The sequence below is a fragment of the Anser anser genome (assembly GCF_964211835.1).
Source record: "Anser anser genome assembly, chromosome: 2".
Taxonomy (NCBI): Eukaryota; Metazoa; Chordata; class Aves; order Anseriformes; family Anatidae; genus Anser; species Anser anser.
Genome location: NC_139721.1, coordinates 68,893,789 through 68,907,209, shown reverse-complemented (window position 1 = coordinate 68,907,209; position 13,421 = coordinate 68,893,789). Strand labels below are relative to the sequence as shown.

The 13,421-nt window shown below is 39.9% G+C and overlaps 1 protein-coding gene across 10 annotated transcripts in view; it reads right to left on the bottom strand.

Moving 5' to 3' along the window:
* The window catches only part of MOCOS (molybdenum cofactor sulfurase), a 229,696-nt gene that overhangs the window by 7,264 nt on the left and 209,011 nt on the right, over positions 1 to 13,421 (bottom strand). For 8 of the 10 annotated variants that reach the window (XM_083825286.1, XM_083825287.1, XM_083825291.1 and 5 more), the window contains 4 exons: positions 11,487 to 11,611; positions 10,771 to 10,876; positions 6,466 to 6,592; positions 3,996 to 4,100 (listed from right to left, as the gene is read on the bottom strand). In XM_083825286.1, the coding sequence (XP_083681412.1) occupies positions 3,996 to 4,100; positions 6,466 to 6,592; positions 10,771 to 10,876; positions 11,487 to 11,611 (463 nt within the window). The other 2 variants (XR_014580155.1, XM_083825294.1) reach the window with 2 other exon arrangements.

The following is a 13,421-nucleotide window of genomic DNA, read 5'->3' as shown; positions in this document are numbered from 1 at the left end:
CAGTTAAGCGCTCTATTAACTACTTGAAGGGAGATTGTGGGGAGCTGGGGGTCGGCCTCTTCTCACAGGTAACTAGTGATAGAACTAGAGGGAATGGCCTCAAGTTGTGCCAGGGGAGGTTCAGGTTGGAAATTAGGAGACATTTCTTCTCAGAGAGAGAGCAGTCAGGCATTGGGACGGGTTGCCCAGGGAGGTGGTGGAGTCACCGTCCCTGGGGGTGTTTAAGGAAAGGTTGGACGTGGTGCTTAGGGACATGGTTTAGTGGGTGACATTGGTGGCAGGGGGATGGTTGGACCAGGAGATCTTGAGGGTCTTTTCCGACCTTAATGATTCTGTGATTCTATGAAAATAGAACAGTGGAAGCACTTGCTTTTGATATGTTAATTTTTCACATTGGAAAGAAAGAAAAGTTTTAACTTGATGTCAAAAAACCACCAAACATTTTTTGTTGAAAATGACTGGACAGCGGTGTGTTTTATTAAGAACTGATTTTCCTTTGCTCTCTACCTTAAATAAATGCATTTCCCACTTCAGCCACGAACAAGAAAAGAGAACCATATTATTTCAGGGGTCTATTAATTACACCAGTCAGTGTTTGCAAGTGTTCCAGATCTTTGAATGAAAAGCAGTGCACAGTGCAAAGCCCTGCACTACTATGAAAATGATGATAATGATGCATCAGATAAGAGAAGTCATTTGCTATCCCTGCTAACGTTTCAGTAAGCAGTCCAAAGGCGTGGCGTCTAATTCCACAGGAAAGGGAGCTCTCCCAGGCACGATGAGAGACATAAAAGAGGATCAACAGCCCACAGGAAAAAAAACCCACAACCTTTTTAGTGTAGAAGGGCATGTGCAAACACAATGGATTTCCCTTGATGTACCGCTACCCATACATTCCATACCTACAGGCCGCTGGGGCAGGCTGCTAATGCAATTCCCCTTGCTACCTTGACAGCAAGTCCCAGCTCATAGCACTGCTGCAAATCCACCACAGGGCTTCCGCTATTGTTAGCGTTAAACTGCATCTGCAAAGCCCAGAAGATGGGCAAGAATTCAGTGTTCTCTCCTTTCTGTCCATGTGCCTTTTGCATCAGGTGGTGACGCATGTGGAACAGCATGTGGCTATTTTTATGCTATTTGCTTAATGTAGTTATCTAGTCTTTCGTAGTCTTCCTGCAGTAACACAGAGAGCTCTGTCACAGAAGGAGAGCTCATTTTTTCCTTTTCAGTCAAAAATTACAGAAGGAATTCTTAATGAGTATTTTTTCAGAACTTGTGGCAGTAGAACTGAAGTTCGCTTTGTAGAGGTGTTTGCATTTTATTTCAAACAATGTGAAAAAAGGTTTCGTAAGAAGTAGCTGGCTGGGCTTCATCACCCTTCCGTACATTTATAGGGAAACATGCAAATTGCTTGTGTGGCTAATTACAGTAGCTGGTTCTGACTTTCAGTAGTAATCCATGTATTCAAAGCCTCAGTCTTTCAGCTTGGAGCACCAGGTTCTCAGACGAATGGAGAAAAATATGATTTCAGAAATAAATATTGAACCACCTCTTACAAGCCTTACTTTATTTAGGTCATTATTGAAGTTCATTGGCAGTGCTTTAGTTAGGGCTACCGGCTTGACAGTACAATATATTTTTCTGGGTTGGTATTCTTGGAAAAAAAACAAAACAAAACGTTAAATATTGACATGTGGCATGCAGGATTTGCTGGCCATTCACATGTGCGGTGTCTTTAACGTTTTGCAAATTGAGCAACAACAATGGCCTTTCAAAAATATCAGTTCCCCTTGTACTGAGAAATTAGCTTAAATCATATTTGCTGCATTTGTTGTACTTCAAATTGTGTTACTGACAACTGGGAACAAACACAGCTAGATTCCTTCACTGAATCTGTATTTGATAAAAATAATAAAGTGCTGTCTATTATATGACTCCTCAACAGAAAAGCACATGCTACAGACATGAGTCACCAAAGGATTAGCTCTGCAATTTAGCACAGCCACATGAACTCAGTGTTGCTTCCCTCTCCTCCCTATGAAAGGTTTGGTTGAGTGTCCTCTGCCAGGTCTGCTGAGCACAAGGAAGATGCCAAAGTCCTCAGGTGCTACTCACTGATAAGCAGCTGGTGACCCTCACCCCACAGATGACTTGCAGGAGGGATGGGCCGAGAGGTCTTCACAGACCAACTCAGGCAAGCTATCAGTTCAAATTATCTCTTTTGGCTGTCAAGCTTACCAGAAGACTTGGCCTTAGGCAGAGCAGGGCATGCTCACAAGCCTCCTTCTGCCAGCAACGCTGAGAGTAATCTTTGGCTGAAGGCTGGGAAAAATAAAAAAGCTGAAGGCCCTGTTCTTTGCAGCATGAGTATCTTTGCACAGCTGAGGGAGGCAGAGCACTCCCCTGCTGTGAACAGAAACACTGTGCTCTGCAGCGCCTTGCCTTGCCCTGCTCCTTTTATCTGACGCCAGGCTCCCAAGAGGCGGGATGGCTCTCTCTGCCTTAATTCTGTAGGAATGAGTCACGTGGTCCTAGGAGTGTTCGCATCAAGAAAGCCTTTGCATTGCCAGGGTTAATCAAAACCAAAGAGAAGCTCATTTTAATTTTGCTGTGAGAAGTGTGCAGGAGATGCTTTGCCTCTCCTGAGAAGCTGTGTCCCAGGGAAGGTGTCCTTGCCACCTGAGAAGGTCCCCAATTACAGATTGCTGTCCCTCTGCAGAGGCTTTAAGTCATAATCCAGCAAAATACATGAGGATTGTGGGTAGAGAGAGCCCTCCACGCCCCACGTGGAAATAGGGCAGCACCCCTACCCAGAATATGCTCGGCAGTGCCCCAGATGTCCCAGCCGTGGCTCACCATTACCTGGAGAAGGCTCTTGTCCTCAGGCTACCCGCCATGGCCAGGAGCTCCTCTCACAACCCCACACGTACTGCAGCAATCTGGATGCCAGAGCCTGCTGTGCAACCCCAAGTCATCTCAGGTCAGCAGGAAGCCGTGCCTGGGCAGCCAGCCCCTGCCTGCTCGCCTCCCTCCCTGCACCAGGCAGCTGGCTCCGAGATGGAGCCAGCCGGCGGGGCTATTCCCCCAGGATAACACTCATTGGAAATGGAGCTCTTTGTTTGCTTAATGAGTCACTGAGACAAATTGATTTTTTTTTTTTTTTTTAAACAAAGAGGGCATTATTTGTAACTTGGTTGTGCATTGTTTGGGTGAACAATTTGCAACCTGTTTGTTATTGCTCTGCCTCCGTGCCGTGCCCAGTCTCTGGTGTTTGGCTGTTATTGGCGAGGCTTCTGAGCCCAGAGTGGCCGACGAACTTTTACATGAGAAGCTTAACGGTAAAGAGTGAATTCAGAGTAAGGATTTTCAGCTAAATAAATACTTCTGAGGAGATTTGTGAAGCTTTTGGGATGCCAATCTGTCTAGCCATCGTCTGAGTACTCTCAGTTCCAAGAAGTAATGCAACCTGAGCAAGCAGAAAGACTCAAAGCAACGCCTGTGTTTCAAACCTATTCCCCAGTCACTTTCCTAATCAATTACTCTCAGCTTTGTCTATATTCATGTCTGCTCTGCATTTCCTGCTAAGTAGTTTCTCTCAGCAACAGTAAGGTTGAGTCTTAGGAGCTAACTGGATCATCACAAACACTTTGTGATTTTTCTGCACATTTCTCTTCTTGAATGACATCAACACATTGGCTCATGTTTGTCAAGACCAAAATAAACACATTGTAAAGTGGTACATGCTGAACAATAGCTAGAACAGTTAAAAAATAACTCATATTAATAGTCAATTTCTGAATTAAAAATGTGTTGAACACTATATGGAAATAAAAGATATCATATCTGGGTTGTAAGTCCATCCTCTTTTGACTGAAAAAACAAATGGTAATGATTAGCATAAGAACGTAATTGTAAATATTCTCTCAGCAGGTATTTCTCTATGCATGCAATGCACTACATCTTTCTGTACAGCTATTTTTGAGTAACTTACTGACCTTTCTACCTCTTGCAGCAGACAGAGACTGTAGAACTTCTTTGTTTCGTTCCCCAGACTGTTGATCAATGCAGATTATTTGACACCTGCTACACGGACCCACAACCTGAAATTTCAGTTAAAGAAGGTCACTGCTATATGTCAAAACAGTACAACATGGAACAGTACAAGCTTCTGACTAGCATAATATCAAAAAATACGTTTTCCACATACTTTTCTTATGTTCTTTAATGCTTTCATTGTGTACAAGATCAGTCCTGTTCACCTAATGTAGGTACATTTTCCAAGGGTCCACTTGCAAAGGTATCACTGCATTTTTAGTTCTTTTTTTTTTTTTTAAAGAAAACTTTCCCAGAGACAGAATATGAGAAATACCAAGCATTTACATATTTATATTTCCTGATTGCTTCACTTTGTCTGTGGGCTGGCAGGGCTACTTGCTCAAAGGAGAACTGAAGATAAAATTAAGCCAAGGCCTCAGGATTTAACCAAAGCAGGACTCTCTTGGAGCTAAACTAACAGGTTTTGGTTAACATTTTTTTCTGTGCAATTTCTGTGGGATACAGTATCCCAAATTCTTTCTTACAGGCATGGCACTTGTAGATAATCAGAATGCAAAATGTGAATTTCCACAAGTCTATGTAAGTAGAAGGAATAATGAGATCCTCTAGTTTAACATCATATATAATATAAAGCATGGTTCCTAAAGATAATTCTTGTTTGAAATAGGGTGTGTTTTTAGGAAAAAAAAAAAAAAAACAGCTATGAATTTTTTCTTACCTTTTAAAGCGTTAAAATGAAGAAGGCAAATTCCAGTTTTGCTTGCTATGGCATCCCCACCTTTAGCAAAGCTCTACATTTTACAAAATAACTCTTCTTTAAAATGTCTCAGTATAAACTTTCTACTGTTGTAAAATTTGTCATAATTTCAAATAGGTCAACTAATTAAACCTTACACTGCATATTTTCTATATGCTGTTCTGAAGAGCTATTTTATTTCTTTGAGGTACATCTAGAACTGTTTGTACAACTCTTCAGTGTAACCATCAAAACCGTATATTTGGCTCAGCTTTTTCAGAAGATGATTTTCCACTGCTTTAATATTTTATTAAAAGAAAAACAAGACAAAAGAAGGAAGTATTTTCGCCTACTTTTCTTTGTTCAACAGCATCTTCTCTTGTTTTTCTGGCATCAAGCACCATTAACATAATTTCTACTGTTACTACATCAGTATCTGGATAGCAGAGACTGGAAAAGAGAATGCGAGTTGCATAAGCCTTTCTATTTTTGGCTTGCATTCCTAAGGTATTTCAATGCCAGAAACAGGAAAGCAGTTTTATACTGTAAAATGACACTATATTCAGGATATTCCACAACTGGATCCTGAGCTGAGTTCCTTACTGCAAATCTGCACTCCAAGAAACTATACTTCAAGGTTTTGTCTTCTATATTCCTTATCTCCTCCCTGCAGAATTTTTCCTCATTTTTTTAAACTCCTATTACAGCTTGCTGTTCAAAATATGCTGAAGAAGAGAGAAGATAGGTCATATTTTCTACCTTTACTGAAAATACGGCATTTCCATTTCTTAGGATATGCTGACCAGAAACAAGTAGGAGTGATTTCTATCATGGCTTCTAGATCTGACATTGACACTTCTCTTATTCACACCTTTCACTATCATCCCTAAGCAAACAATGAATAAACCCCTTTCACATCCTGGGCAATGCATTTACAAATACACATTTCATAGCTAAGGACCAGACCAATCCAATACAGCACGTAATGCATATATTCATCTTTCCCTTTGGTTTCATGTGTTGCTTCATGGAACTTTTTTTGAAGTTCTTCTAAAAAGAATTTCTTTGCCAACAAAGTCTGACTTGATAGCATTTTCCTTACAGTACAAAGCACATTATGTTGTTAGATATGACATGAAGAATAATGTATGAAACAGCCCTACCTAAGGCTAGACTAAGAAACATGTCTTGAATGAAGATTAGAATGCATACACCAGAGAGCAATAGACAGCGATCATTCACTGGTATTCATGTCCAGGCTTTTGGCAATCATTTTCTTAATGTGCAGCAATCTGAGACTGCGTTTGGACTATCATACTTAAAAGCTGCTCATATTCTCTTGTTACAAGCTGGTTCAATATTTGCCGCAAACTCAGCCTCAAAACAGTGATTATTTTTCACCTCAGTTGGATGGAGGTGGGAAATGTTATGAATTATGAAATAAAAAAAGGGGTGGAGAAATATGTCAAAACCTCTCAATTACATTGCAGCATGTTTGTCACAGGTCACATCATGTTTTTTTTTTTTACACACTTCATAAATTGCATCTGCACATACTGTGCCACCCATATTCCAGTCAAAGCCTTACAAAAATTCTCTGTCTCCAAGTTTAAAATGCTTTGTGCTAGAGGACAACATCCTGTAGGAGTAGGATAAGGGAGATAAGTTCATACCTGGAATCGCAGAGCACCTATTGAAATCTCAGCCCACTCTTCTTCTTCAAAGGACTCTGGTGCACTGATGACAATGTTGGCACGGAAACGCTGGATTAATTCCTCTATTTCCAATGGGTCTTCCAATCTGTACCACAGAGTTCACAACAGAAAAGAAAGAATAGGCTTTATTAGCGAGTTCTGCACTAGTTTTTTGTGCTGTAAGAAGCTAGCGGCTAATAGGATTCATCAAACAGATGAATCTCCATAATAACTTGGACCAATTTTTATTACAAAGGCTATAAAAAAGGCACACAGTATTTGACTAGAATTTGTAATGATCTAGGTGGCTTCTTCAGGGTTGTAACCTGGAACTGTAAAGTAGGCAGGAAAGCATGCGGAGTGGCAATTATAAATAATGCATATGAGAAAATTTCCTCATTAGTTATATGTAAGGATAATGGTAGCAAATAAAAAGATCTTTTGACTAAGCTGGTTTAAATTTGACTGGTTAAATGCTTCTAAAAAGAAAGCAAAATACAAGCATATTCTGCATATGCTGCAGTAGCAAAAGGGACAAAAATTACAGATGCTGAAGGTGAAAAAGGCCAGCAAGGCATCTTATGAGAAATGTATTCCTTATATTATTATTTGCCTTTAGGTTGCAACAGATTGCACCAAATGACAGGTGTTTTGAAAAAAATTAATCTCTGTGTAGAGATATCTCCACCTCTTTACAAGCATTTGAACTGCCAGGGTGTAGATTTGTGTCAGTGCTGAGAACATACATGAGGGAGAGAGAACAGCAGACTGCATACAAATATCAGAAAGCTGGCTGCACCTTTGAATTGTTGTCTTCACTGTCCTCCTAAAGGAGAATCCTACCAGTACCATAAAAAAGGACAGCCCTAAAATCTGTAACGGAGGTTCTCTGAAGTGAGGAAGAACAATTCATTTTGCATTAGCTATGATGGACGTGAACAACTTCCAAAGCTCCATCAGCTGTAGTTGGACAACTTTTGGATAAGACACCCTCCAGCAGAGACAAAAACCTGGGTTAAGTAGTGAAAAGAGGTTTCTGTTTTGGAAAAAAAAAATATATTAATAAAGTAAGGGCAAAAAGTTTAAAATGTGTTTTAATTAAAATATGGAAAAACATGTAAAATCAAAGCACAGGGAAAACTGTTCACATCAAACAGCCTTGGCAGAATAGGTCTGTTAGGTGAAAAAAGGGCTTGATTTTATTTAAAATAGTCTGGAAGATCTACTTTAGCAGACAAATGTGCATAAGGATAAATCAACTTTCAGTCAAACCACACAACCCTGGCTCCGACAAGCTTTCGCTGTTCACAAGGATTCAGGAGCCTGGGGGTAGAAAGTGGGGTGGGAAGCTGAAGGGCTCCAACTTTTCCCTAGAGATCCCACAAGCATGTCTCAATCCACGGCTGAGGCAGAGCTTATCATGATCGGAGCAGACAGGAGCCAAAGGAAAGTGTAGACTATGCTGATGCTGAAAGTGACAGGGAAAAAAATAGCAGTTACTCATGAACAAATTCAGTTCCACTGTTTTGCTTCCTTCCTTTGCTGTGGACTGTGTGGAGGGAGACCTGGCTGAAAGGAGTGTGGGCGCTGTGCAGAGGGAGCTTTGAATAAATTTTGTGACATGCGAGCATTGGCTACCCAAGCTGGTATTAATGGGGGCATCAAAAGCCCCAATAACCTCAGAGCTGGGCTCACAATGCCCTGAACCAGCTCCTAAAAAACACTTCTAGTTTCTACTTTCAGACCGTGCTGCTGCTCATCCGAGACTGCAATGCCCACACTCCTACTCTCCCTCTACCCGCTCAGGCTCACCTCCAAAATACCTCAGCTCTCCCACACCTATCCCCAGCCCTCAGAACTGCTTGTAACTACTTGGCAGCATTTATCGGAGTAAATTCGCATTATTTCCTCTCCCTCAAAACATCAATCAATTGGATAGAGGCACCTTCATCCTGCAAATCTCAACAAGGATCTGTTGTGAAAATCAATGTCATTTGCCAAAGCTAGCTTGAGTACTTAGGATTTTCCACAGGAGTGGGCCCTGCAATGGAGAAAGCATTCCATATATTTAACAGGCAAACCTGAAAATGATTATTTTCACCTTCAGGGGAGTATTTGTACTGAGAACATTTGGGCATGAGGCCAGGCCACGGGGATTTTCAAGGGGGTGGCATATAACGGCAACAGCAGAGATGATTGTCTCATTATACATGTAGTTCTCCATCCGTATGTTACATTCTAATTTTTAATTAAATTTCTGTTACTGTTTTAGATCACCTCTCAAGACCCAGATGTAAAGGGGAAGATTAATTTTACTAACTATAGAAGGTGCAAAGAAAGAGAAACTATTAAAACTCAACTGAAGATTGAAAGGGTCATATAAATCTTAGCAGGTTTCCATTAAACAAAACCAAACCCACATGCCAAGAAGTTAACTAATACTTTCTAAAAAATACAGCCGTTTAATAAAGACCACTATGTGCAGATTCTTAAATGTTTATTGCATAGTTCAATATTTTGAAAGTTTGTACACGGTGATTCAGTAGCAGTGCAGAACAATGATGCAGTATATAATAAATTAAATATTAGATTAGATATTAGGAAGAAATTCTTTATTCTGGGGGTGGTGAGGCACTGGCACAGGTTGCCCGGAGTAGCTGTGGATACCCCATCCCTGGAAGTGTTCAAGGCCAGAACGGATGGGGCTTTGGGCAACCTGGTCTGGCGGGAGGTGTCCCTGCCCATGGCAGGGGGGTTGGAACCACATGAACCTTAAGGTCCCTTCCAACCCAAACCATTCTATGCCTCTATGATTGTATGATGCTGAATTAATTTTCTCAGCACTCTGAGAAAGCACTGCATGGCAAGCACTCTTGTGCTGCAGAGTGGGAAGTGAGATGCTTCTCAGGCATAATGGCAGCTCCAGTCACATCTGGAGCTTCCTTTGAGAAAAAAGAAATTACAAACTGAGTTGTATTGGGGGGAACACTGGAAGATATTAGGTGCAAAAATAGTGTATCATCTGATGTGTATTTCAAAGTTCCCTGTCCTCCTTCATCGTCACACGTTGCTTCATCTGGTCCCTTCGCTTTTTCTTTGTACTCAAATCCCATGTCTGGTAGGCTTCTCGCTGGATCTCACCATGGAAAATGCCCATTGTGAGTAAGGGATGCCTGCAAGCATTGTTTGGCCAAGGAGATGTAAACCAGACAGTCAAGCCTCAAAAGAAGGCATTAATTATCACTGAGAAAAGGTAGTCAAAAAAGAAGAGATGGAAAGATTCAAACTTTTGCCAGGCATTTTTCCCAGGATACTGCTGTCACATGCTGAAATTGCCCAACTACTTCTTCCTAAAGAAAGAAAACCCTCAGGCAATGCAAGTTGATCTGTAGCGGTGCTTAATGCAGTCAGTGGTTTTAAACCCTAAAGCTATATACCTATTTTCCTACAGCTATACATATATATGTATATATGAATAACTCTAAACAGGAGTTTCATTGCAGGGCAACATGTTTGGTGGGTGACCTAAAGGAGAGAAGGTGTTTCCAAGCAGAGGCAGGATAGTTTGGTGAGACAAGAAAAGGGGAGCATGAGCTCAGAAACAAACACATGGGTTGTGGGGCGGCACAGCTATGATGGAGGCCTTGAGGAAGGATTTTCTATGGAATTTAGGCCAGTTCTCAGTTCAAGAAAGAACAACTCTCCATGGTCAGCTTACGAAAATTTAGTTAATATCGGGTTCCTTATCTTTGAACTCTGGGACAACTCAAATGTTTCATTTGTTGCCTATATCTCCCACTTTGGTACAAGTAATGCAGAATTAATTAATTAATTAAATACAGTCCTGCAAATAGTTAATATTTCTGTTGTGAATGTTTGCTCTAACCTGAACCCTTTCCATGGGGAAAAAATATTTCAGTAAGTAGGAAGACCTTAAATTTTCATCTAATAAATTATATCGAGGAAAACTAATTATCTGTGTTCTTCCCACAAACAGAAATTGGTTGATTCCTGACAGTCTCCTACCACCAGATCAATTGACAAGAATTTTGTTTAAGTTCTCATAAAGATGACTGGCAGGTGGGTTATGTTCAGGCATTTAACCCAAGTTTTCAGAAGTAATTCAGGAATGGGTAATTATAGCAGTTTAGTACCTATATATTTGTTGATCATTGAAAAGTAAGTATATCTCATTTTCTAGAAAAAACAATTACATTGGTATCTTCTGGCAAGATGCTGGAATCTAAGATGGCTGAGAGACATTTGAGGACAGAAGGACCTTACCTTGCAGAAATATGTTCTTTCAGCTGCAGAATGCTTGCTACATTTATCAGGAGGTATTGTGCTTCATTCACAAGAGAGAGTGAGATGCTTGTAGCACAGGTCGGACCTAAAAAAAATCAGTCCGACATTATAAAATCATTGTTAAAAATCAGGAAGATTATACTAATAATTTCACCTCATCTTTCCCTTGACCTCTTATTCTTTCTCATATTTTTTTTTCATTGGGCTCAGACACTAAGGAAAGACTCCAAGAATCCCCTCAGAACTGTAAATCATAATTATATAATGCATTCAGAAAGCAAGATAGAGCTGAGATTTTAACAGTTTTGTAAAATAACTTACAAAAGCAATAACTATGGATTTTCAATGTTAATTTGATTGCTTTTATAATGAAATTTAGTATAAAAATAAATTCTTTGTTTATAGATTTTTCATGACCATTTTTCAAAATGATCATTAAATTTCCAGACAAAATCATTGTAGTTATGATAAAAAAAAAAAAGAAGAAAAAAGAAAAAAAAAGACTGAGGTATTTGTACATTTTCACCAAACATAAAAAAGCACATAAGCACAGTTTGGGTATAAATGAACCCTTAGAAACCTGCTAGGTCAATATTGTGTGACTCTTTCACTCTTTATCAGGGTAATTTTAAACTCATTGTGACTCCATGTTTACTAATTGAGGAACCACAATTTTTTTAAGAATGACAACAAACCTTTTGTATTTTTATGTTGCACACTGTTTTTCCTGTCTGGACTTTGTCTTATCAAGCGGCATGGACGACCAAGAAACATAGAGAACCAGCCAGCAGTTTTTTCTCCACAGTCATACGTTTTTACCCTATCATGAGAAAGAAAGGACTTAACAAAATTTGATTGCCAAAACATTGATTTGCAAAACTGAAGACAAATTACAAAGATGTTTCTTCTGTTTCTTTCCATATAAAAAATACTGAATCTGTATTGTCTGATGAGTGATAAAACAGACGTGAAGTTCTGCATAATTTTATTTCCCAATTTCCTCAACTTTACTCTGTTAGTCTTGAAGTTAATATTCATGAGATCTAATTTAGTATTATACAATTATTGTGGAATAAAGGATTATGTAGCTTTAGTGCTCAGGCACTGACTCTGAAGTACAGTAACTGGTAGTTTGTATTACAACATGACAATGCAGTATTATGAAAAAGTTACTTTCCAGTCTGTGCTTTTTACTAGGACAAAGAGGATTAATCTCAGTTGAATTTAAGATTGTCCCACTGTGCCACACCATATATAATTTTTAATGATCCCATCAGGTACGATGATGTTCATTCCCTAATCTAACTCATGTTAATACAGACGCTCCACATTAAAACAAGTCTCCACTAGTAAAGCCCAAGCAGCAGTTTTTCTCTACGTAAAGATGGTTCCCATTACTAGTAACTTGTCTATTGAGTTATGCAAGGCTGGCAATAGATTTGCCATCTTTATCTGGATCTAAGCTCTACTAGAAGGATTTTCATCGTTCTCTCATTTCAGGAAGGACATAGATCAGACCTATTTGCCATTAGCATCCTCAGCACAGATGAAACTTAACTTCAATATACTAAAACCTGGGCTTCTCATTTTAGTTAGTTGTCTGGTTCCCCTCAATGAAAATGGAAAAAGATAAGTATTTTTCATCTATATTAGACCTCAGGATGGGATGACTCTCACTCTAGGAATGTCTAACTCTCTTCATTGACTACAAAAGGAGATTTGGCTGATATCTAACTTTTAAATGGCATAAACAGGTAAGAGGAATGCAAATTCTCACAATGATCTAGGCAGGATTCTTGTAGAAAGGAAAGCGAGGTCAGTCCTGTGCTCACCTCTGCTCACCTCTGCTGTTCCCACAAAGAAGCTGCTTTGTACGGTGACCCTCTGCTCTTTGATACAAGAAAACAGTTCCTTGTGGTAAAAGATACTAAGCCCTAGGATAGAGAGAGGAAGTGGCCTGGCTTTATGAAATGTTCAATTGAATTTCACAGGTAGAAAGCGAGGAGAAGAGAAATAAAGAGATTTTATAATTCTACATGGATAAGATATATCTTCAGCTGCTGTTCTCACTTGTGAATTTGGTGAAGCTTGGCATCCCTCTTCCCACTTTGAGACTGGACAGATGCCCACCAAGCTGCTTCTAGTCAGTGACGTCCTAGAGCTGAAATGAAACACTGGTACCATGAGATGCAGGCACTGTGGCAAGAAACAGTGGCCAAAACATTAATCTCCACATGAGATTTCATAATTTGAGGTGAGCACTTCTTGTGTCCTTGGTGGTCACTGTGTTAGGGAGAAGGCAGATGATAAGAGGGCATGAATCCTTCATGGTGACAGTACAGGTAAAACAAATTCCCCATATAATTTTTCCCAACCTAACAGAGGTGATAGGGGTACTTCAATTTTCTGCTGAGCCAACTGCCTCTAGCTGCCTGCCAGGGCTTAATACAGGATAAGTCAGGATGAAAATTTGGACATCTTTTTTATTTGTTTACTCCTTTGAGTCGCAGTGGCTGAGTTAGAGACGCACAGCATTCTAAATATTTCATCAAATGCCACTGTGTGTTTCTGTATTTCAGGACTCCTAGGTTTTCAAATTGCCTTCCCTTATTGTCAGACCATTTTCTGAG